Here is a 27,368-nt window from a genome sequence, read left to right on the forward strand (position 1 = left end):
TAAAATTTGCGAAAGAAGCAGAAGTTAGCGATAGGTAATATTGTTGATTGCGTGTTACGAGCTTGTGAAAAATCTTACAACAATGACTGACAGAGTTCCTATTCCAAAAGAATTTTTCTGGGGTAAGTATGAAAAAATGAATATGATATTTATTTTAATCTCCGTCCTATACAATTCCTACGTTTTTACTATATTTAATGAATCTAATTAGAATTTTTGTATAAAAAAGTAGGAGATACAATTTTTTTTAATGATAAAGTTCTCACTATTTATAGTTTGATTCCGCTTTATGACTACTGCTAAAAACTTCCGACCCTTTATAGACTTCCTACTGTAATTTAACTCTATGAGGAGTGATTTATTTACTTATATAATATCGCAGTTTAAAAAATTATAATAAAACCCCTCAAATTACACACACAACTTGTATTTCCCGTAGGTTCAATAGGATAAGAATCGAGCAATCGTAAATCGAACCCAGTGTTGTAACGTGATGATAAGAAAACGTAATGTACTGTACCTTTTTGAGCAGTGTTTTTCTACCGCAGAAAAATGTTTGACCGTACAGAAGCCCGTGTAGTTTATTACGGATGGCATTTTAAATAGTAATAGCTCCATACAGTAACTCCTAGATAAGCATATAAAGCTTAATAAATAAGTCTCCGATTCGCGATAAAATTTCAACATGACGGAGGAGTTCCGTATCGTATGTAGGAGCGTTAATCACAGAGACAACTCTCCAGTTACATAAATTTCATCCCGTTTTATTGTTACAAAAGATGCTTACAACTACAAAGTCTTTCGTGGGTGAGAGTAATCAAGCCTTCTGGATCTTTACCCTCTTTTTTGTGGAGAACAGGAGTCTTGCAGGTACAAATTGCCTAAGTTCTTTTCGGAGGTTGACGGCCCCGAGGAGTTGAACGGTAACCTGTAGTGAGTGAGAGATGAATTCAAAGTAGAGTCGGTAACGCTGGGGTACTTTTTTTTTTTTAAGAAGGGATGCGCACAATGGAATGGCAGGTCGAGAAGTTCTGTCCTTGAAGTTCCGATTTTTATAACTTTTTCGGATCCTAGATCGATCATTCCGATTATTTGTTCTTACTCGTCTCCGCTTTCCAATTGGTCGTCATTCTTTACTAAACGTAACGAGATCAGAACTTAGATTGCGGGATGAGTCAAAACAGTCTGTCAATTCGATCCAAATCGAATATCTTAGGACTTAGCAGTTCTCATATTCTAACAAATTGCCTATTTTTTTTCCTCGTTAGATCGAATATTTCTTTATATGATCATGATATTTCCATGTCTTTTTATCACCGATGTCTAACATAATTAAAACAAAATTTCTTTTATAATTTCGCGTATTTCTGGGGCGTTTTCAGGTCCTCTCATAAGCGTAATTCATACTTGCGCATAATTACTTGGTCCACGTAAATTATCCACAATTTTACCGGTCCGAGATTAGAAAAAGGTTGATAAACACTGGTTTAGGGGATTTTTTAAATATCAATATTTTCTTTAAAGCGAATATTGCTTCGTAAATGTTTTAATACATTAGTATTCATCCACCGACAGAACCTCTCGCCCACCAGTGGCCGAGCGGTTCTGCCGCTAAACACTGGGCGTTCGGTCACGGGTTCGCGCCGCGCTCGGACGGGCTGGCCACGTGGAGTTTTCCGGGTTTTCTCCACGTTTATAACACCTGAATAGGGGCCAGTTTCCCTTACAAGACCTCCCGGAAGGCATTTCCCATCGCGTAACATCGCGCACCAGAGAAGGCAACGGGGCACCACTCTGGTTGTAACTTATCCCCCAGGATACACCTTGGCGGCTTAACTAACCACTTATCTGTGCCAGGTGCTCGCCGATGTCAGGATTTCTGATATCTCATGCAGAGAGAGAGATTCCTCCATAGAATGAATTAAACTGGGACACAGTCTAAGAGATCGTTCGAACACCGAATTGTCCAAAGTCTGAATCAATTTTTCCCATTAGAAATAATGGAGTGACTTCCCCATTTCTCCAGACCCTGAACAATAGACGGCCGGATGGCCGAGAGGTGAAGATGGCAGTCCACCGCTCTGGGGACCTGGGATCAAATCCGGACGGGTCGAAAATTCCAGGAAATTTTCGGGAAAGGTGGTTCATCTGGATATGTAGGGCCCCGTCCCTTGCCACCTGGCCGAACCCTTAATGTGCTTGCTAAAAGAAACCCTCTTAGTGCCCACACTAAGAGCTTTTTTTTTTTTAAAAAAAAAAAAACTTTTAGCAAAATTTAAGCTTCCGCACCTTGACGTAAACGTGTAATTTAATTATAAGTTGTGAAATTTAACACATTATAGATATTTTGTTTAGAATCTTTCTCTTACTCACATTTTTGTTTGAATAAAATCAAGTTGTAATATCTTCGGATAAATAGCATTTCGGGCATATTATGCTTTGACTTTCAAAGTATACAATTGATTTTTACTAATTTGTACAGCGTTAATGTGTATGGGAAGAGGTTCCTAAACTTTGAACATGTCGAATGAGGTTCAAAATTTCCCAAACGGAACTTTTTAAACTAAAGGATACAAAATGTACGGGGCGCTCAAAAGATGTCGACAAAGAAAAATGCAGGAAGAAATTGTTAAGCATCGAAGAATATATATATATTCGTCGATGCTTAACAAATTTCGACAATACAGTATATATAACCAAACACACCAAAAATAAAGTGAAAAAAAAAGCACTAAAAACATACAAACATGATGCGAGAGACGACTTGGACGCAATAGACTGCCTTTATGCTTCGAGCAAACTATTTTTCACTACGCACGCAGTTCGAACTTCGAAGCATCCTTCAAACTCGGAGGCGAAAAATATCTTAACAGATGGCACCGCATGCAGTTTTAAATGCTGCGGGGAAAGTTAACCAACTTGTTGCTCAGCTTTAAAATAATGAATAGTTCTTAATGAATTTTCGGGAAATTCCAATAAAAACTTAATTAAGTAATTATATTACACTTCTTAAATTTAAATTTAATGCAAATTTAATTCAGTTAAATTTCTTCATATATGGTGCATTTCATTCAGTGGCGTAGCGTAGTGGGGACGGCAGGGGCAGCCCGCCCCGGGCGGCACATACAGGGGGCGGCAAAATTTCACAATAAATATCTTGTAAAAATAACTAAGTAAGGGGGCGGCTGACACCCACGCTACGCCACTGATTTCATTGCCTATTCGCATTTTTCACCGGATGCTCGCCCTCTGGTGTTTAAAAACAAAACTATTCTATCTGGGTCGTTTGCTTAATTCTTGTGTATTATCAGCAGTAATGATGAATAGAAAAAGCAAAGCTTTCTGTTGCGTTCCAAATTACAATTTCAAAGACTTACGGGAGCCTAATATAAGTGTTCGTCTATTCCCACACGAAAAACAGATGATTATTCGGAAATCGGTCGGTTATATTTATGAGCTTCTCCGAATTGTGAAAGAGTGAATTAGACTTAAGAATTGGCAGTTTCCCGATTGTCCAACTTTACACGAACAAGTTATGCTGTCAATTTTAAAAGATATTTTCTTAAGGTTAAAATGCCAGTTATTTTGTGTGGGACACAGGGTCGGATTTAAGCATTTCGAAGCCTTAAGCTGAATGTAAGTCCCCTTACCAATCCTTCACAATTTTGGAAGTCAATCATAAAAAGAAAAAAATTAAATCAGACTGTCTCTCTGATTCAATACGGTTATTGGAAGAAAAAGATGTGAGGTTTCACTAGTCTTCTGTTTTATAACTGAATTAAATTAAATTTTTATACCCATTCCTTTAAAAATCTTTTTTAAAATTGGTTTTATCTTTTTTTTTAAAAAAAAGACCTTACGTTAATTCTTAGAGAAAAAATTAACGAAATACTACACGAAATAAAAAGTGAAGTATGTTTTGTTGGTTTGTAAAATGTTTATTACAAAATTCGACTTTAATTTTTTTTTAATTTGTTTGTACAAATGTTTGAGGCTCCTTGAAAGTCGAAGCCTAAGCAACAATTTACATAGCTTTTTACTTGTAAATCTAACCCTGATAGGACAATGTCAAAGCTGATGTTTTTAACACACAGGGCACAAATATGCATAGAACGATCTCGCTCACTTGCTACGATACCACATAATGACGTATCCCGCTAGCAATAATTGTTCTGCTAAAATTTCTCGATAAACAGCTACAAGCAGCATATATCATTATATCGGGCAGTAATATATGATTAATTTTACATTACTAATTACAAGCGACCCAGATAAAGTAGCCATTTTGTAAAAATTCAGCGCCCTCTATAGTTCATAAAAAACGCGAATTTTGCCAAGTTTGGAATTTTAATGTTCAATGTTAAAGTGATGGCATTTTAATGTTCAATATTTAGATGGTCAATTTGCAGCCATGGGATGCAATTGTCTGTACTGTGATTTTAGATAAATCTCCATTTTAAATTGATTGATTTGTTTAGTGGAACTATACACTTCTCAAAATAATAAATAACACTATTCTGACCTGTATTTTGAAAGTTTTGGTAATATATTAATTTTAGAATGTATAATGAAGTTCTAATAATAGCTTCTCTAATGATTAGGCATGACAAGGCAATTCAGTGGCGTAGCGTGGGTGTCAGCCGCCCGGGGTGGAGGAAAATTTTGCCGCCCCCTTAGGTATTTTTACAAGATAGATATTATTTATTGTGAAATTTTGCCGCTCCCTAAAAGTGCCGCCCGGGGCGGGCCACCCCTGCCGCCCCCACTACGCTACGCCACTGAGGCAACTGTAGGTATACTTGCACATCAAGCACGAAAGAGCATACAAGAAATCAAAGAATTGAATTCAATTAAATTATATTAAATTTAATTAACTTTATTAGAATTATTTGACATGGGTAATGCAATGATTTCACCCACTGCCATCTATCAATACCTGGATGCATTATTAAGCTTTTCCTACAGGAAAACAAGCAAGTGGGGTTTAGAATAATGCTGTCTAAAATTATATTTAGTGTATAACTTATGTTTCTAAACTTTCTCCACTATTCAAATAATGTAACTCTGAAAAAAGGGTCAAAGTTTCTGCTGTTTTTAGTTTTTTTGTTTTGTGCTTTAGTCTCAATCCTCAACATTTGATTGCTCGGAGGAAGGTTTAAACTAGGGTTTCTCGTTTTCCGGTGTTTTGCTTGTCCCGGAATTCCGGGATAAAAGTGAACTGTTTCCTGGGATCCTGGGAAATCCCGGGATAGAATTATTTTTAAGATATACAAAATATCATGAAATTAAATGATATAATTATTTTTCATTTTTTAAAGTAATTTAATACGTTCTACAACCTCCAAAATCACATTAATAATGCTGTGTAAGATAATTTTTAATATATATCTTTGAATTACGTAGAAATGTTCACTAATAGAAAAAATGTATTAAAGTTTGCTGGAAACTGCATACAACAACAAAGAAAAAGACTTTGAATTGAGTTGAAAATTTAAAGAAAAAATGAATTTAGATCAAACTTCTAACTTAGAAGGTAATTTTCGTTTTTCAAATAAAACATTATAAAAATTTACAATAATATTTTGTATTATAAGATTTTAAAAAGCAAAGATGGTCAATACTCCGATCACTCAATCTAATTCTTATTTTAGTAATGAAAAGTCTTGCTACCGAGAATGCCCTTTCCGATTCAATTGATGTGATTGGAATCGTGTTTAACATCTATTTACTCTTAAATGCATGTGTTTTTTTTCACCTGTAGCCTGGAAGATTTCTAGTTCGTTTTCGAGATTGTAGTACTTCTTTTGCTCTCTAGTATTCTTGATTTTGTCTACCTTGGCTGCTTTAATAGCGGTATTAAGCTTGTAGCCCGATAATTCGACAGTTCGTTTGTCTTTAATAATCAGGTTTATGAAGAAAAACTTCATACTCGTTTGCATCCATGCCAATTTGCACAATCTGGCATAATGCAGTTATTGAAGCTACTGGGCATGGTTAAAAATTAAGACAGCATAAGCACAATTATTCCAGATATTACATGTTCTCGCAAGTAAAGAATTTTCAGAGTCCTGCCACAAATAAGCTACGCATTGATTATTGACCATTTGTAACATGCCATAACGAGGAAAAAATTTAAAAAACTAATAAGTAGGTTTAAAATTAACAAATACAAATTTATTCTGACAGTTTGAGTTAATTATGCTTTCTTTCTATTTGCAAAATTTCCTGAACTTTAACACAAAATAAGAAAAAAGTGAATTATTAATAAATTTGCGGGATTTCCCGGGTTAAAAAAAACGACCGGGATCTCGTGATCCCGTTTGAGAAACCCTAGTTTAAACTAACTAAACATGAGGTTTAAGGAGGAATCCTTTTAGTAGCTATCTTTGTTTACTTTTTAGTAATTTTGCATTGCGTCATAATATCAATCTTTTCACAACACGAGGATTCTAATGTTTACCAACCAAATTGGAGAATTAACAATTAATCTCATTATATCAAGTAAAGGCCGGCACACACGTTCAGGAAATCCTTTGAGGAATAACTGTGCAGGCCTGACTTTGAGGGATTCCTGAACATGTGTGAGTGAAAACTGTACAGTTTCGGCGGCCTGTACAGTCCACCAGAGTAGAAACGAAAACCCATTTGATTTTCCTGCACAGTTTTGGACTGCGCAGGCCAACTGAACGTGTGCCGTCGTGTCGTTCAGTTGCGAGGCCGCTGAGTAGTGAGAACAATGTCTCGTGAATGTTTAGAAGAATTATTTTTTATAGCCTTTTTAACTTTTATTATTTATAACCTGAAAAATTAATTTTTCAGGCTATAAATAATAAAAGTTAAAATTACTTTCAGATCAAAAATTTCTCGAGTAAATTAAAATTATTTATAATTTTAATATTTAGAAAACTTCTCAATTCATTTCCTCAGGTTTTATATTTAGAAAACTTTTCAGTTCATTTCTTTAGTTTTCATAAAACATCTTGATACTCTATAATATCATTTTCTTTTACATTTTAAAAAATTTTATTGTTTTAATACCTAATACCTGTCTAATATCTGTTTTTAAATGTTGTATTAAAACATGACAACTTAAAATAATATTTTAACAATAAGACAAAGTAAAGTAGGGAAATAGTTTAATATAATAAATAAGTTAACAAATATAATTTAAATAATTATTAAATACCTATACAACGTATTGATTTTGAAAATATCCTATATTTTTTGTTCAATTAAGAATTGTTCGTAAGATAGAATATGGCAAAAAAACGATGCTTTTTAAAATATTTGTGGTAATAACAATTCTTTTTAATATTATCTGATCTTGGACACCCAAGAAGTTCCATGTCTAAATAACTGTAGCTCCAGTTTTTAAAAAGACTTTTTTCCCCTATCTATCCACCTTTTAAATAAAAATAATTCTTTATACGCTGAGAAATAATTTAATAAGTTTTGTAAATTACTATGTTCAATCCTGCCAGTTATATCCGATGGTTTTTCATCTATAAAATTTAACCCGTGAATTTTTTTGGTAGTAAAATCGACTTGCCATTGATCTTTCGCTGGTAATTGATGCTTTTTAACAGAATCTATAGCCCAAGATTTCTCTTAAATTAATTTTGTGATCAGTGCTACCCAAACCACTACTACTACTATTTACACAGACTTCTACGCATGTTTTTTCCCGCGTGTTTTAATACAATTTGTTGCCAATAAACATTCAAGAACAGCCAGTATGTCAGTGGTTCCCAACCGGTGTTCCGTAAGCATCTCAAGTGTTCCGCAGATTTAGTCGCAAATCGGAAAGTTTACAATCGTATTCGAGCCTCCGAATATCAAAAAATTAAAATCATAAAATTTTCATAAACTTAAATATATATATATATACGACTCGTACTTATGGAGTGTACTACTGTTTCGAATAAGATAAAGGCAATGATAAAAACTGAATAAAATTTAATATAACAATTACACAACGATTAGGTAACCATCTTTTCTCCTCCTAAAAAAAAAAAAAGAAACTAGTGCCCTCTCTTTTCTTTTTCTTTTCTCGCCCCCTGGCGAGATTTTCTTTTAAACTTTTTACAATATATTTTTTAATTCTTTTCAATTAAAGCCCACTAAAAAGTTATCTAAAAAAGTTTTTCAAACAAAGAGGCCTTTTCCGCGCATTAGCAAATATAAACAAATCAACACATTTCTTCCACACATTTATTGTAATTTTTAATTAATTCTTGTCCCGTGTTATTTCCGATATATCTAGGGTTGCGACATGCTAACCTTGACTGGTGGACCGAGATATCTCCATTCAGAAACAGAACGTTTTTGAAACAAGAGTTCGCTAGTCCTTTTAATTTTTATATTAAAACTAACTTCCGAAATATATTACTTTTAGTTTTTACATTTATTATTATTATTATCTATTTTGTTTGTGCAAAATAAAAAATAATTTCGGACGATACAATAGCCATAATTATTTTTTTCAAAATCATGTATATTTGTTAGGCTTAACATCGTCAACATAGAATAGGTTAATTTGTAGTACACTCAAACCTGTTTTTGTGCGATTTGTTTTGTGCAATTTTTTTGTGCGGTATATGAATTTCAATCAAATTGGTATACAGCACAAAAAAATTGCACAAAACAAATCGCACGAAAATAGACCGCACAAAACAGGTTTGAGTGTACACTGTTAAAATTCGGTTGTGCATTTTAATAAACAATCGTAAGTAAATTAATATAAATGCATTTTACATCACTTGATTATAGTTTAATAATAAACTTTGTACCCCTAGAAATAATGGATGGATTTATCACACGGAAAACATTAATCACGATACTTGTTCAAGTGATAGCGATGAGATTTAAGAGGCTACTATTTTAAAAAGAAAGCCTAGCTGTTCAAAAACACGTAAAATTAATCGTCAGTACATGGAAGAATATATGAATTACGGCTTTACATGGACAGGCAATAAAAATTGTCCAACACCATTGTGTTGTGTATGTGGATTTAAAAGTAGCAAATAGTCGCAATGGTTCCTGCAAAGTTGAAACGACATTTTACAACTAAACATGAAAAATCTTTAATCAAAATAATTTCTACCTTTTGAAGTGTCTTTTAATTATGAAAAACAAACAAGCAACCTATTTCAATAAAATTGTGAAATTATCAGATAAATCTCAGATAGAATCATACGAAATACAGAATTAGTAGCTATGAAACAAAAAACTACATACCATAGTCGAGTCACTCATTTTACTAGCATGTTGCCAAAATTGCCAGTATTATGTTTTGGGGAAGATGGAAAAAAAAAGTAATGAAAAATACCAGTCTCAAATAATAGATTCACAGAAGAATAATCTGATATGGCATGTGACATTGAAAGCAGACTTGCAAGTAAACTTCACAATACATCTTTCTCTTCAAATTGACGAATCAACAGATATTAGTGGAAAAGCCATTTTACTTGGATACATTTGAATTTGTTAAAGAAAATAGAATAGTCAATGAATTTTTGTGTTGCAGAAGTTACTAGAAAGAACGACTGGAGAAGCCATTTATAATGCTATCAATTCTTACTTTGAACGTTTGAATTTGAACTGAGGAACGATGTGTGGAAATCTGCACTGATAGAGCTCAATCAATGAAAGGCTCAGTCAAGGAATTTGTGACGTTTGCAAAGCAACGAAACAGTGAGATTTATATAAACCACTGCTTCTTCTTACATATATCAGTAAAAGAGTTGAGAGGGCTGTCCTTCTTGTGAATCGAAGGACTTAGCCCTATAGTGTGAAGAGGAAGGAAGAGGGAATAAGAAATTAAAGCAAGACAGGAGAGAGTGAAGAGAAGCTGCCAAAGGGTCCCATGGGACCCCACAATCATCTGCCTGGCCTTTATTGAATTAAAAAGCAGAACACTAAGCAGGGTCCCTCTCTTATCCTCCTTTTTGTTGTACCATGTTGCTGATTTCGCATTAACATCACCTGCAACTATAACGTTTTTTCCTTTTAACCGGTAAAGAATTTCAGCTAATTCCTGCATACATTCGTCGTCATCGTCGTACGGTGAAAAATAGACACCAATCAGAAAGATTGGTTGTTTTTGGTTAATTATAGTTGTCAGTGATTCTTCTCTGTAGGTTTATCTGGAGAAGTTTGATGGTATTACTGTTGTTCGCTTGCATTGCCTGTGTAGTTTGAGTTGACTGAGTGATGCTTTGTGAGGAATTACAGGCCATAGTCTATCTTTTTGATTTGTGCTGCCTTTGTTTTTCTAGTTACGGGGCAGTCTGGATGGAAAGCTCCGTGGTTGGTTGGCTGCTTCTTGTTGTTTGACAATTCTTTGTTTATTTTGTGGCAGTTTATACAGCAAGGTGGTTCCTTGCGTCTGTCGCAGTTGGCGAATTTGTGTTCTTTACCACAGTGGCTGCAATGTTGCTGTCCTGTGCAGGTTTTCGCCATATGTCCTATTCTGCAGCATCTGTAGCATCTCAACAGAGGGATAAAATCGTCCACTCTTACTGTGACCCAACTAATTGAAATATTCTTTTCTGTTATGAGGAAGTTCCTGATTTTCGGGGAGGTTGTGATAACCACATGTCTGCAGTTTTCATTGACTTTCCCTCTTGTGATTGTAGCCGTGATTCTACATTCTTCCTGAAATACTTCTTTGGTTATTTCCTGGTTTATATAAACCACTGCTTCTTACATAGGGAAGTGCTTATTGCAAAAACATTACCTGCAGAATTAAAAGATGTTCTTACTAGTGTTGTTAATATGGTAAATTACATAAAGGCGAGACCGTTGAAATCCCGAATTTTTAAACAACTGTGTGCAATGATGGAAGCAAAATATGAAGGGTTAATTTTTCATACAGAAATCAGGTGGCTTTCTCGAGGAAAGGTGCTCTTTCGTGTACTGGAACTGAAAAAAGAATTGATAGTTTTCTTCGAACAAGAAAATATGTGCTTTGCAGAAAATCTTAAAAATGATATGTGGTGTGCCAAACTTGGATATTTAATGGACATATTTAATTATTTGAACACTGTGAATACTACCATGCAAGGTGTACACAAAAACATCTTAACATCAACGGACAAACTATCAGCTTTCTACAAGATGATCATTCTTTGGAAAAATACTGAGATTATTTTTTTCTACTCTCTGTTTCCATCTGTACATATTAATACTGATATAGTTTCCATGATATCAGAACATTTAGCAATATTAGAAAACAATGTAAGAAAATATTTTCCTTCTCTCGACACGAACAATGACTGGGTTAGGAATCCATTTATTTCAAAAGAATTATATAATAATTCTGAATTTAATGTCTCAGAGGAAGAGGAGCTTATATCCTTGTCATCTGACCGCTCCTTGAAAATCAAACACGCTGAAACGAATCTTGATGAATTCTGGATATCGGTCCAACAAGAATATCCACTGATATCAAAAAAAAGCCATAAAAATTTTACTATATTTTCAATTTCATATTTATGTGAACTTGGGTTTTCCACATTAACCAATATAAAATCTACAAAAAGAGAGACTGACAAATGTATAGAAAGAAATAAGGGTGGCATTGTCTTGTATACGTCTCAACATAGAAGAAATATGTAAAAAACATCAGGCACAAGTTTCCCATTACAGTTATTTAGGTATATTTTTTCCTGTTTCAAAATTGGCATTAATAATATGAGTAGAGATTTTGAATTATAACTGCTCAATTCTAATAAAATAACTGATGACAAGCTTATCTATTTCATATTAACTTAAGTAAGTGTTCCGCTAAAGAAAATTGCTCCCAAAAGTGTTCCGCATCCTAGAAAAGGTTGGGAACCACTGCAGTATGTCGTCATCAGATGCCATGGCCGACTGACTGAGAGATTTTCCTCCTTGTGTGTGGGTGACCAGGAAATTCCTCAAGGCCAGGCCTGCACAGTTATTCCTCAAAGGATTTCCTGAACGTGTGTGGTGGCCTTAACACAACTGTTAGACAAGAGGAAAATTCTTTTGTTCTTAGTTCATTATGTGATGACTACTGTAACCTCATTTTCAGAATGTGTGTATATCTCCATATAGTTGACTGCACAACACAACTTATGGTAAACAATGTATCAGCTATTCTGAGTTAATCTTGACAGATGCCTTGGCTCTCATATAAAGACCTTAATATACACTTTGACAACCCTTTCACTTTTACATTAATTTCAACTTATTGTAAAAACTACACTTTTTGGACAAAATGAAAAAGCTTAAACATAAACATATACCATACTCTAATAAACAGGTGCTTTTTCTAATAATAATCATCTCTAATAAACACAGCTAAAAATTTTTTAGACATAGTGCTGTCTTTAAAACTATTAGACAATGGTAGTGTATTATTTTCTCCCTGTGGGTACTAAAAGGCCTTGACCAGGCTAGAAAACCTACATGATAGTCCCAATGTTTTTAAATGCTGCTAAATATTTTATCCTGTACAGTTTGGTAATGATGCCCTAAATTCACTAAATAGCAGACTTGTTAAAGCTTTTTAATATTTGGAACAATTCAGGAAAAATTAAATATTCTGGAAATATATCGGCAAGTATTTTACACTCTTCTCTAACTGCACTTAAATAATAACCAACCCTTGACACTAACCTTTAAAAAGATTTGAATTTGAATGACCACCTTCAGGAACAACAGATTCAATTTGTTGTTCCTGAAGGTCTTCAAATGACCGAAAGTGTTTGAAAAGTGAATAAAAAGGCTCCATTTTTAAAGGTTAGTGTACAGGATTGGTTATTAGCGAGTAAATTTTATGCTTTGCTTTATTATTTACAAATTTTTTAATGTTTATCAAGAGTTTTTTAATTACTCTCAAAATACTGAAATGTCTTAATTTTTTTTAATAGCCTGTAAGTTGGACAAGTCACGTCGGGAAGGTTTCTTTTGTCCTGAGACTAAGAAAAAACTTACCCATAGTTTACTATTGAAAAAAGTAAGAAATGTTCACTTTTTTTATAAATTTATTGCATTCTGGGGAACTTATTTAAAAATTTAAAAAATATATATATATATTGATAACTCCAGTATTTTGATTTTTATTAACCCAGTATTTGAGTGTATTACCGTATTTTCTGGTGTGTAAGACGACTTGAGAATATTTTCCTGGGTTAAAAAAAGTGGGGGGTCATCTTATATGCCCAGTTGTCTTATATGCCAGAAAATATGGTAATTAAGAATTTAGTTAAAATGGTTTTAATTAGTTTGATCCTGAGAATATCTTTTGTCTTTAAACAAAAAAAAACTTAAACTGTGGCTGTGTGTGTGTGTGTGTGTGTGTGTGTGTGTATATATATATATAAATTTAAGTACATTCCATAATATATTAAATTTTTAAAAGTTATAGTAATTTCCAAATCTAGTAGTTTCCAAAATGCATCTGAGTAAAACAGTTGATTGTCTAGTGATTATGGTGTCTGTGGATGTGATAATTCCTAGAAAATGTAAGATATTTTGACAGACTATATGAGCCATTTACAGGCCAAATTGATTAACTCCATTTGTAAATTCTTAATATAATCATTATTATTTTTACATATTATTACATTAAAGCTATGCTTTAATATAATGGTATATAAAGATACATTCTACAATGTTTGTTTAATTTTAAAGTTTAAAAGGGTTATTTTTTTTTTTTTTCAACAATGTATAAAAATAACCAATCCCATTGCTTTTATTTATTTATACACTTTAAAAATTAAAAAGTCTAAAAAATACTTGGTTCTCTTTTAAACTAGCAAGTTAAAATTACTCAGTTTTCCTGACTTTGAAGAAATGCAAAGCACACAAGTGGAAAGAATTGAAGTTAACAATCACCTCTTACCTTATTAAACCTTTTTACCATATGCATTTCACTTTACAGCCTCATCAGTGGTTATTTCGTTTAACATTATCTGTGCTCTTATATTCCACTAACATATCCCAGTGTGGTCGTACACCTTATTTTGTATATTGTTGTATATATTATTATTAGTATTTATTCCATTTTTTTCCTCTTCGTTAGTTCTTTTGTCTATCACTTCCTAGAAACTTCTTTCTTCTCTAACCCTTCCCTGTTCAAATGGTGGTGACCTAATTAAAAGACAAAGAAAAGGTGGTAGCCTGAGGGCTAAGTGTAGGACAAGAGGTCACTTTTTGGCTTGGATGTTGGAGAGATAGGATGTGTTGTGAAGTTGTTGTTCTGGCATCGACTGGAGAACAAAGATGACAAGCCTAAGCTAGCATTTGAGAGGAATCCGAAATACATCTCGATATAGGAACCTCGAAGCTTATTGAGAGAATCAGATAGAAATTGTTGATTGTAAACATCTACAATTCGGAAAGTTAATAATCTAGCAAGTGCCACCATCACCCCAAGATCGTCGACACTTTGGGTACCCATTCTTTTCTATCATCATAGATAGACAATAGGATAGTTGGATATATCTTTTCTTCTCTTTTTATTTGTATAAGTAGTTTTAAGTATTTAGTCAGTTCCTTAATTTTGTACCATGGTGAATATTTTTTTTGTCACAAGGTTGCTTAACGATTCTACCCGAGTATCTGCAGGAATTATAGTGTAAAAAAGTTAATAGGGGAAGAACGAGGAGTATTGGAATTATAAAAGAATCCTGTAAAGAAAATAAATGCTGGCGACGAGAACGTGTGTGTTATATTCTCTTGTTGAATCACTCACCACGTGCGTATCTTGCACCAGCATGCATCTATGCTGACTCCCGTATTCAATTTAATGATGATTGCATAATTATTAATACAATAGTGTTCCACAATATGACTTGTATAAAATAGAAAATGTAATTATAATATTTTTATATTATTACAGTCAATAGTATAAGTTTTATTACAACAATGTTGATACCATGGGGATTCTATTCTTTTCAGTCGTATTGCCGCTTCATGCTCTTTCAATTTTATTCAGTTTTCTTCCTGTCTCGCCAAAGTAAACCTTATCTGTACATGTGCATTGTAGTTTATAAACAACTCTGGCCACATCCAAAGGATTCTTCTTAATTGAAGTATTTCCTTTATTAATTAAATAAATACTTTCATTAAATCTATTACTTTGTTTTCCTATCAAATTCACTGAGTGGTTACCTAAGAAGTATTTATGTTTATCAATTTATGTTAAAAATCTGTATGAAAATGTATTTATTAAAATTCCTTTTCTACTTTTAACATTATATCTATTATTAATATAAAAGTCATGCCATTTATGAGTTGTCATGGATAGTCATTTAACAAAAATTTCTTAAACTTCTTTAACCTCAATATCTATATATTTTTGTAAAGATGTTCTATTATATATATTCTGCAATTCCATAAGAAATATGTTTCGTTTAATTTTTTTCAGGAAAGTATGATCTGTTGTTGATTACCTTATTGATATTACATGTCTTTTCATACTTACAGAACAATACTTTTTCTTCGTCTCGTTTAAATACTTGGATGTCATAATAATCTCATTATGTGGTAATTTTTAAAATCTTTTAAAAAAATGTATTTAAATTATCAATTTTTATACTTTTTGTTTTATGGAGTTAATCAGTTTGGCAAGTGAGTGGCTCATGTATTGATACAAGATAACAAATACTATATTTAAAAAGTAAAGTTTAATTACTGAAATCTTTGTATGTTTAAATTTAGATTGTGCTGGGACCTTGTAGAGATTCAGAATGTGAAGTGAATGTTATAGAAATTGAAACAACTGATTATGAAGATAATGACATTACTGCAACACTTGCAATACTCCAGTCAACAAAAGAAAAAAGATTTGCTGAGGTAAATACATACTGAATTTTAGCAACTTGAGTGCACTCATGTTGAAACATTTAACAAAGTGTTTAATTTATCCTAAATTTGATTAATTTTTTGCTTTTCTTATGATAAATGGTATTATTCCAGTCTTTCTCTCAAATTTAAAAAGAAAAGGCAGCATAGTTTATTATTCAAGAACAAAATTTCAGTGTCTTGTCAGTTTTGAATAAAATGACACTTCTTTTTCCATTTCACCTATTATGCAAAAAGCTGTTACTAATGATAGTGTTCAGTTTCATAACTTCAACACTGAACCAACAAGAAGTGTCAGACTTCAGCTTTATTAGTTCTCTCTCCATAGACTCTTGGCCAGTGTTTTCCTGTTTTTTGCTAAATTTTGCTATTCTTCATGCCGTCCTTCTTTCTCACTAGAACATAAATTGCATTCTCTAGAATAGTACTTTCCTAGAGTTTAGTCATGTGAAACTAAATTTTATCATGAGCATTGTGATCCTATTAAACTCCAGGATTTTTTAAATGCCACATTTGAAAACCTGAATTGCAAATAGAAATGTTAACACTACTGTGTATTGTTTTTTTAAGTTAAAAAGAACTTAAGCTTAGTTTATACATCTCCCCCCAAAATTAGAGGAATAGCTTAGCAAATGTTCTTCCCCCACAAAAAAAATTTGCTTGCTACTTTCAGGTATTTTAACTTCCAGCAATATCATATTTTAAGCACTTAGTTGTGCTTAATAACATCAGTGTCTTAATCTTTTTACAGGTTTTCATTTCCTATGGCTGCCTTTTCATTTTTCAGGTATGTATGTTATGTTGTGTTTTTGTGAGGCAACAAACTAAAGGACTGCCATGTGTGCCACTGTATGCCAAAATGATACAAAATATATTCTCTAAAATTTTAAAATGAGAAAAATAAATTCTTTTCCGTCAAAAATTTTGTTCTGAATAAAAACTTCGGATGAAGATCAAACTTATTAATCATTATTTAGCTAAAACTATCAAGTGCCTTTATTCTATTTATCCAGTATTCTAAGTCTGTTTTTTGATTTTTTTCATAAATGCTTATCTATGAACAAGCAGTGTTTGATTCCTTAGAACTTTGCAAAAATGAGTTTTAGACCAGTGTAAAGTTAAACTTAACTTGTTCATAAACTCTTCTCGTTTCTGACAGAATTAATCTAATCTTTGTTTTTACTAATTTATATATCTTAATTTTTTTTTGTTTTAGACACAATTAGATATAATGGTTCCCAGACAACTAGTGAAGTTAAAGTTGGTTGAGGGATCTGGACCTGTATCAATTTTTGGGCATCATATTACAGGTAACTAAAAGGTTATTTTTTTTTTCTTTAAACTTGAACTAAGTGACTAAGTTTTTAATTTGTGTGTAATGCATTGCAGACTATCTAATTACTCATCTAGAGAATGGCATTAATAAGTTGTGTTAAGATATGTGCGAAGTTTTAGACAAAGAAACTAATTTTTTAGTAAAATAAGAATCTTTTTAATTCACGTAGCCAAATACAGAATCTTCTATGTAGGATGTCAGCTTTACAATCTCTATCCCTGATACAAATACACATTAATACCGTAACCGACAACAATAGAAAGGCACGAATTGAAATATTGCGCCAATTGGATCTTAATTATTTTACAAAGGACAAATATGAAAATATAGGCATATCTTATAACTAACTATTAATTTTAAGAGAATAAGTTTGATATAAATGTTTTGCTGTACAGTAGATATTATTACAAACTTAGTCTCTGTAATCCAAAAAACTTTGGTAGACCAAAGGTTTGCCCTCCCACCCATCTAAATATATTGATGTAATTTACACCAACGTATATTCACTGAAGAGGGGTTGGAATAAATTAGACCAACCCGAAATGCATATGATATAGTTCTAAATAAAATCAATTTGCTAATCATGTTGCTGTGAGATTAGTCTACCAAAAGTTTTTTGGATTACAGAGACTAAATTCATAATAATAATTAAGAGAATAGGTAGATTTAGATCAAGGAAGAAAGTAAGACAAAAAAGATGGGTACTCAAGATTATCGGCGGTGTTATCGATGCAATAGATCTAAAAGACAAACCTTTTCTAATTACGATGAATATTGGCTTTGTTCATCAAACCTCTTAAGTCAAATACACTGGGACAAAGTAGTACTTTTGTACTTTCACTATCAGGATTTCACTTCTCTTCTATCTTTGTCTTCTCCGTGTGGCACCACAAAAGCTGGAGAGCTTCCTTCACATGTCTCCTCTCGTCCAGTTCCACCTTACTTTTCAAAGTTGTTTTGGACAGAATATTTTCATATTGGACTGTGGTATGCATATCTAGGATAATAAATTAATCTTTAGATGAGATTTTAGTTTAAAATAATTTTTTCTTTGAACAGTTGATTTATTATTATTATATTACGTTGATCATTCCATATTATTTTATTGAATCTAAAATTACTTAATACAATTTTTTTTCTCACTAAAATTCCTTAATGTTTAGTCTTTCCAGATTATTCTGATGATGACGACGACGATGAAGAGGATGAGGAGGAACAGAATGAAGAAAAGGAAGATGAAATAGAAATGAAAAGTAAAAAAGTCTCTCCTGTAGATGTTGTGTCTGAAAAGTTGACTAAAAAAAGAAAGGTTTCAAAATCTGATGGATTGCCAAAAAAGGTGAAAGATCTTACTAAATCTGTCTTATAACAAAATAATGTGGTGTTCATTGCAACGAGTATGTGATCCCACAAACAGAGCGATACAAATAAATACACATAAATTTTCTAACACAAAGAAATTTATTTTTATGCTTTGAACAGGTTCTTATTTTTGGATTCAAACGTACAAAAAAAATGATTTTGTGTACACAGGCATCAGATTTTTATCTACCAAACAACACATTAATTGAATACAACAAATGTATGTGGGGTGACTTGTAAGTAGTGTAAGTACTAGCTGTAACTAAAGAAGGAAGAAGAAAATAGACAATCAAGGACAGTAAAAGGGGAAGATGGTGTGGCTTTATTAAGCCTTGTTGTTTATTTTTCTTTTTATTTTCCTTATACTATCTTCCTGTGGTAAAAACTGTACTTCTGGTTTCTGTTTTACTTAACCACACTGTAGTTAGTTGACCCATGTGGTTTGAACTGTAATAAAACAAAAGGGGGTGGGGTGACACTTGATCAGTTGAGGGTTTACTGGCAGAGGGGAGAGAGATTGGAAGGAAAGGAAGGAAGATTTTTCGGGGAGAGGAAAGCAGGACGAGCACGGGTCCGAGGTTTTATTATTATTATTGCCCTTTTGAACTTTTTCATTCTGACAATTCCTGTATAATTCTTATCAATCTTCTCTTGCTCTAGGGCCCTTTACTTTGTAAATTTAAACTATAGTTAAGCTAGACATAAGTTAGAATAAGTCCTTTGTTTTGTCGGTACGTGGGGACTAATTGGTGATATTGTTACGGGTGGTCCCAAGTGTCTTTTGTACACACTTATTAAGTAAATACATTGTTTCTTTGTAAACTATCGGTGTTAACTGTAAGTAATAAACTTTTTTTAATTTTTAACAAAGCCGAGCGATTCTCAGGATTCTGTTTATTACTCAGCTACAATGGAAATATCCAATTTGGCCTCGTGGTCTTGGTGGGTCACCGTTCTGGAGTTTTTCTTTGACTGAAATTTCCTTTTCGTCCTTCCAACGTCTTCAGTGTTGATACTGTCTTTTTCAAAGTCCTCTTACAGGAGATTCTCACTGTTGGAGGCTACAAGGAGTCGTAGAAGCCAATTGTTTTGCACTCGATCTGGAGCACTACCTTTTTTTCTGTCCTCGCTCTCCAGAATTTGAGCCCAAACTCTTTTCTCTCAAGCCCTTGTAGCTGTCGATCTGCCTACACGTGACCTGGAGCACTACCTTTCCACATGTCCTCTCTCTGAGCCCTAGCCCAAAACTCCCCTTTGTTCGCTGGCCCCAGAACCTTACCTCCTTTTGTTCTATCTCATTTCTTTGGATCTGTAGTCCCACCTAAGGGAAAAGGATTAGAAGCATTGGCATAGCCAGAGTTTTGTTATGGGGGGGCCTAGTAGAGGCTGTAATTTTCTGGGGAGGGGCACCAGGTTAACTGGGGGGTTGTGCCCACCCATGCCCCTTCCTGGCTATGCCCATGATTAGAAGGAAAAATTCTAGAAAAGCTGGGACAAAAGAACAAAGGAAACACTAAACCTAACTAAAATTAATAACGTACAAATATACAATAATATGGCCGACAGCCACACTAACATGGTTAGTAATGCAATTTTACAAACAATAAGCAAAGTTTATTGGCCATATCTTTTTTATAAAACATATAAAAAACTAATTGAGTTTGCTAACATGAATATCTTATTTATGAATTCTAGAACTGGACTCAAGCATAATGTATCTGTATCTAATTTCAACCTGATAATCTTAACTGTTTGGGTCTTGTGTGTATGTATATATATCCTTCCAACTTCTATGGGAGACCACTTACTTACATGTCCTTGTGCTGTAATTATCCAATTAAATTTCCTGTGTTATCCCTAACTGTCAGATTTTTAGATGCTGCACATTTTAAACTAATTTTCACTTTATTTTGTGGTATTTTTAAATTTATTTTTGATATTAAAAAATTATTTTTGAATATTCATGTACTTAATGGGATTCAAAATTAAATATTTACCATAGTATTTATAATTTACTTGTGAAGACGACAAACAAAAGTTGTTGTTCAAGACCTGTTTTGTTAATACATTTTTTTGAATGTTAATCCCATATTTGCTCCCTGGGAGCACAACTTTGGGTATTATCATCCATAAATGACTGTCTTAAGCACTGCATGATAGAGGTTGCAGGTTCAACTCTCTGGGCGGATTCTTTTCTTCCAGACTATTCTAAATTTATATTAAAATTATAATTATTAATTTCAATAAGAGATGGTGCTTAACATCTACCTCTAGTACCAAATTACTTAATTTCTAATTATTAATTGTAGCATAAAATAGCCTGATTAATTAAGGCTGAGGTTTTGGTTTTTATTAATACATCAGGCTTTGAGATGTTTATATATTTATGGATGATAATCGTTGTAGAAGCATGTAAAGCAAACATTTTTGCAATGTGCACATTGAATAAATGTAGCATTTTTATATGTCACTGGAAAACAACTTGTTCAAAATTAGTTGGACGATAGAAATGTTTTTAAAGGCATATTGTGCAAACCATATCACATTTGTAAGTATCTGAGCACTTAATATTTTCTGCTGCTCTTTGCAAATGCCAAAATTAATGAAGAATCCCTCAGCTGCAATTAGATCATGATTTTGAAGGCTGCTTTCACAATACATGAAAGCATTCTTTAAATGTAATTTTGCAATATTGTCATGTAATGATTCTTCTCCAAAACATTTTTATAATTCTTTACATTTTTATATATCAATGTTAGCATGAGATATCAAAGCCATCTTTTTCATTCTTTAGCAAACAAAGATTCAATTATAGACACTGGCAATAAAATCATTGTTTAACCTAGCGTATGTATGTCTATACATGAATATACAGATTGTTTTGGTTTTTAAATGTTGTTAGGTAGCATTTCTTAATTGGTTTTGACATTGACTTGTTATATGAAATGGGCTGATTTTTACTGTTACTATTTATTGTATGTTTTTGAAATTTTCTAAAAATCAGTTTTTTCTGATTATTATTTTTATCAGAAGTTTTATTGTATTACTATATATTTAAAAAATACCATAAAGTGAAAATTAGTTTTATAAAAAAAAAAGTGACACTGATACTGAGATTCAAAACACCTCATGATTACAAACTAGCATGCCCACCAAGCCAATGACCCCTCTAGAATTTCTATCATTTACAAACATTAAGTAATTGTGCAATTTTCTTTTAATTTTGAGTATTGTCCCTTACTGCTTGGCATATGTCAATTGTTGAGGATGCACCATAATCTGTTTGTTCAAAATATCAATGACCCCAATGTCATTGACACCTCATGAGACACAAATTGTTAAATTTGTTCAAAGACCTGTTAACACCCTAAAGCTAGGCCGAGGTCTACTAGTCTACAAAAAAAGTCGGCTCACAGAAAACGTATTTACTTTATATTTAACACCAACACGGAAACTGAAAAACTCGTACACGAATTCCTTTGCACCCTCACGTGTCTAGAGTACGATTAGCATGCGTACAGCACCTTCACTCTCCTTGTCCTTACGTTAACACGTAACGGTTTTCACACAATCTCTACACTAACAAGAAGGGTTCCTTAGAAATATTGAACTCACGGTAACTCCATACCTACAATGACGTCTAACCAACAATTATCCCGCGTGGAGAAAAAAATATCTGAGACGATACCTCAGACCTTCCGACTTCTGTATTAATTCTCTCCACTTCATTGTTTTCTCATACTGCTCCAATGGAGTTCGATTCTCGTCCTCTTCTCCTTTGTTCCCAGAAACTTCCCGATTCTCACGCACGTGCTCACTTTGTCCCTAGATGACACCAATCCAGCTGAGGCGGACTAAGTTAGACCTCCAAAAAATAGGAGAAAAAGGTCTCCTTCCACACCTGGACCTTCTATTTATACAGTCCTGTTGCCTTCTCCCATGTGATCTTTTGGCAACCAATCCAAGGGCCCCTTTTGCACGCACCTCTCAAAGGTGGTTCGAATAGGGGTCACATGTCATCAATGAACAATGAAACAGAAAGGAAAGCTCGATACAATAATAACGCGATTAATAATAATCCAATACAATAATAACGCGATGATAATAACCTGATACAATAAAAATAACGCAAAGTTATGTACAATGATATATATAATATATACACATACAAAACCGAACAACCAATAAGTGGCAGAGCATTACAGACCATTTGTTGGCCATTTTTAAAAATGCATCAAAAGTCACCAAATATTTAAACACAGTTCCAGCTGTACCTTGTTTAACGAGCATAATTTGTTCGAGTCTTACTCGTAATGCAAAACACTCATTAAGCAAAACAATTTTTCCCATAGAAATTAATGTAAAATAAGATAATGTGTTCCCTGCCAAAAAATGCTCAAATGTTTTATGTATAACGTTTATTCAAAAAAAATTGTACAATATATGTTGTTAAGAAGTGTGAATCATCATCTTCTAGTGTGGAATGAACCATCCTGGAATGAATTCGATTTGCAGAAACAAAAAAAAAATCACAGCTAACGTTTGATAAACACTCCAAACGATATGCCAAATTCTTAGGTTATGTAAAGTCTATAATTAAATATTAGAAATTAATAACTGCTTACCTCTAGTAAAATTAATGTTTCCATCTTGTATTAAATTTAATAATTATAAATAGTTAATTTTTAATTCAGACATTTCTAAAATTTAATTTGGAATCGGTCATTAAATTTAATGACCCAAGAATTTGGCATGTTTATTATATAATAGGCTATGGTTGTTGTTTATAAGTAATGTGTGTAAACACAAGTTTGGAAAAATGTGTGATTACAAGCAACACTAAGAGGCTAGCAGAATGAGTGCTAAACACAGACTGATGGAGCATGCTGCATGTGCACAATTCGGGACTTCCCCTCTCCTCTTCACTCGTTATGCAAAACATCGCTCATTAAGCAAGGCAAATTTTTACAATTTTGTTTTGCTCATTATGCAAGGTTCCACTGTAATAAGAAAATTTCAGGGTTTTTTTTTTGTAGAAACAGTTTTAATGCTCAACTAACTTATTTTGTGATGGGTGAAATATTACATCTTGCCTAGTATAGGAGCAACATTTATTCTTGATACTAAAAAAACTCTATTGGTATGATAAATTTAAAAATGCACTTAAATTAAATTAAACACTTAAATTAACTTTTGTGAACCATTACATTTATTAATAGAAAATATTCCATATCAAAGAAATTAAGTTTCAAAAAGTAAAACTTAACTTTAGGTCCATTATGTTAGGTCATAAGACTGCTGTGTTGAACTTCTCATTTTGAATAATTTTAGTTTCTTCAGAATTTTTACAAGCGTAGCCAAGAGCTCTAGTCGTAATATTGTTCTACAAAATGTTTTTGTTTTTGTTTCTAGATTCCCAAAATGGAAGTAGATGATGATTGTGACCAGGTAATTTCATCATTTTTTTTTTTTTTGTTTTTGTTTTTAATCTTTTTTGGAGTTCATATAAGCTTTATTAAAATGATTGCTAGTTAGAATGTCAAACCTAGAAAAAGAAAATGTATAGCCCTAAGATTTTGTTCAAATGTCAGCAATTTTTCTTCAGTTACCTTAACACTTCTCTTCTTGAAGACTAAAAAAAATAAAGTGGCGATATTATAGAAAATTTGAAAATGTTTGCAAAGTGTACTATAGTGGGATAGGTTTTGTTAGGTCAATCAGTCTGGGATAATTTTGGAGGGAAACTAGGGGTTGCAAGGAACAAGCATTTCTGTTAAAATGGTTTTTGTATCCTCCTGATATGCAAAGGTCTAAGAATATTCATGATTAGTGGAGAATTTTGCATTCCTTGAAGAAATGAAGTAGTATATACATACACTCAAACCTGTTTTTGTGCGGTCTATTTTTGTGCGATTTGTTTTGTGTGATTTTTTGTTTTTTTTTTTTTTTTTGTGTGCGGTATATGAATTTCAATCAAATTGGTATACTGCACAAAAATAATTGCACAAAACACATTGCACGTATAAAAAATCGCACAAAAAAAGACCACATAAAAACAGGTTTGAGTGTATTTTAACTAAGTTAGCAGCTAGAAATGACAATTTTGGATTAAGTCAATAATTTAAACATTTTTATAGAAATGAAATAAACAAATACTTGCTTTTTTTAATGAAAACTAATATCCACTAATTGAATTTATTTATTTTTTGTTTTTTTATATAATTGTCAAAGCCATATATTTCAAAAATTGTAATATGGCTTTGACAATTGAAAATTGAAAACATGTAATATAAATTTTGTAAAATGTTAAAGGCAATCTGCATAACTATTTTTAACTGTCCTTTTCAAATTTTTTCTTTTAATTTTTTAAAAATTTTCTTACAGGATGATGAAGCAGATGATGAGAGTGAAGATGATGATGATTATGAACAAGAATCATCACCAGAAAAGCCAAAGTGAGTTCTAAAAATTTATCTTAACTTAAATTATACTTTTAATTGCCAATACTCAAAACTTTGTCCAATAATGTACAGTATATCCAGATATGCAAGAGTTGTACCAAAAGTAATGGCTAGTATCATATTAAGAATGTAAACTGCTAGTTTAATGTCTGGCAATAACTCATGTTGATGCAAATGATACATAGTGTGAGAAAATGGGAGGACAATCTTGTATTTCAAGAGCGTATGATGACTGACTTTTCTCTTTAAGGAGTGAACTGTTCTTTGCAAGAACTGCCTTTTGGTGAATGAAGTTTGCATGAGTGTTTGCTGTCAGATAATCATATGGCTGTTACCATTTTGAGTGTGTGCAGGCAGCCATTAGATAAGACTAACTTTTTCACAGGACTTAATGTTAGGATTCTATAGGCAATTGCCTATAGAATGCTAACATAAGACTTTGCTTAAACTTTTGAGATTTTATACATTTTAGAATCTCTTGCAATGAGAACTAAAAGTTTTGGTATGTTGGGTTGTGTGATTTAGTCAGATCAGAAACTTGTCTGGACTATATTGCAAGGGTCACTTTTTCAAGTTGCCATGTTTTACATTTAAAACAGATGCAGACAAAGGCTATGAATTAGTCATGTAAGCTATTTGTGATTATTATTTTTTTTAAATGGCTTTCTAACACAAGGCAACTTTACCATTGTTATGGATACTTGAAAATAGTATGTTCACTTAGAATGGAGATTTTTGTAAGAGTGCTGATACAAATCATTTGAGAGTTTGTCCAACTTTTAGAAGTAAAGTTAGCGACCCAAAATGTTTGGTACAAACTTACCCTGAGCTTTGAAGATCAATAATATCATATACATCATATATAATAGTATAGTTGTCCCTTGATAGTCCGATGTTTTGTAATTCAACGCACCTCCCGTCAAGGTCCCCGTCTTCAAAGTGTGAGCACAGTATGTACAGTACATATTTACATAGGTACATAATTAATCTACCTACATTGTAGCATTTAGTTATAATGTTTATAAATTATTGTACATACTGTATTATTTATGCCTATACATACTGTATGTATATTTATTGGCTTACATATCCTTTTAATAAATATGTTTTAGTTAACCAAAATGGGTGTTTCATTTCCATATTCACCTAGGCAGCATTTTACTCATAACATGTAGGAATATTATAGGCTACTGCTAGCAAAACAATGCCAAATATGTAATCACTTTCGGTAATTAGACACCTCTTTAGTCCCATACCTGTTAGATTATCAAGGGACAATGTACTATTATTATATGATGTATGAAATTTGAGGTCCAAAGCACAACAAAGCATGAGGATAATCTTAATGTTGAAAATATTTATGAAAAAGCTTAAAAATGATTGAAGAGGAGCAAATCTCTAACTTTTCATAGATATGACATGCTATTTTTTAGAATTTGTGTAAATTGAATGAAATTGTAAAATGAATATTCGAAAGGAATGCTGCTCTGAAATATTTGTTCAACTTTGTTTTTAATATCTTCAATTCTTGTTCTGATTTTTGTAATAAAATTTTGAGTCAAGCAATAAGATTGAGGCTTCCTGAATTCTTCTTGAATTCTGATTTTCATTTAGTGTGTGAAATTGTTAACATTTTAATTTAGTAACTTTAATTAGTTATTAGTTCACAGTAATAAAACCTGAGATTTCCCCTTCATTTTTAGGAAGAGAATTGAAACTCCTAGTAAAAAGGTAAGATATATTTTCCTAATTTTTCTATTTAACAAACTCCTAAATTCCATTTTGTATAACTGATCCTGTTGTTTTTAACTACCCCCCCAATGTTTGGAGAAAAACTTAAGTTCTGTTTTCATAGTTTTATTTTATAAATTTATTAATGGTGAATTACCTGTTCTTGCTTTTATAAAACCTGAATATGGATACTAAATGCTCCTCATTTTCTTAAAGAATTCAGATCATTACATTATTTTTTTTTTAATGTTCTTGTTTAAAATGTCTTTAACATACTATAATTCTATGTTAAATGAAAAATGATTTTTATACATTAAAAAATATTTTAAATTTAGCATCTAATTTAACAGAATTAATCTTTAAATGAATTTGTCCAATTGTTTAAAAGAGCCATTATATTCTGAATTAGAGAGATCAGTACTTGTATGTAGTAGTGCCTTACAGTATTACCAAGCTTTTCTTGCTTTGCTCTGGTTCATGAGAATTTAACACTTTCTTTGTTTAAAATTAAAATATAAAGCAAGTGGTTTTTGAATTATTTTTCATTGAGACAATATTTAAATTCATAATCTTTTTCCTTCTAGACGATCAAAGCTACTCCTTCAAAGAATAAAGATAAGAAAGTAAGTTTAGTTTTTTAG

General features: G+C 32.4%; 1 protein-coding gene across 1 annotated transcript; it reads left to right on the forward strand.

Annotated features, from left to right (window-relative positions):
* Window positions 1-27,368, forward strand: LOC136974737 (nucleophosmin-like). The gene is made up of 9 exons (XM_067269683.1): window positions 1-122; window positions 12,900-12,985; window positions 15,694-15,828; window positions 17,054-17,147; window positions 18,337-18,512; window positions 23,948-23,983; window positions 24,920-24,990; window positions 26,700-26,727; window positions 27,312-27,368. The coding sequence occupies exons 1-9, from the start codon at window positions 83-85 to the stop codon at window positions 27,366-27,368; spliced, it is 723 nt and encodes a 240-aa protein (XP_067125784.1). The 5' UTR covers window positions 1-82.

Source organism: Centruroides vittatus, unplaced genomic scaffold (genome assembly GCF_030686945.1).
Source record: "Centruroides vittatus isolate TY-2023 unplaced genomic scaffold, ASM3068694v2 contig_355, whole genome shotgun sequence".
In the NCBI taxonomy this organism is placed as follows: Eukaryota; Metazoa; Arthropoda; class Arachnida; order Scorpiones; family Buthidae; genus Centruroides; species Centruroides vittatus.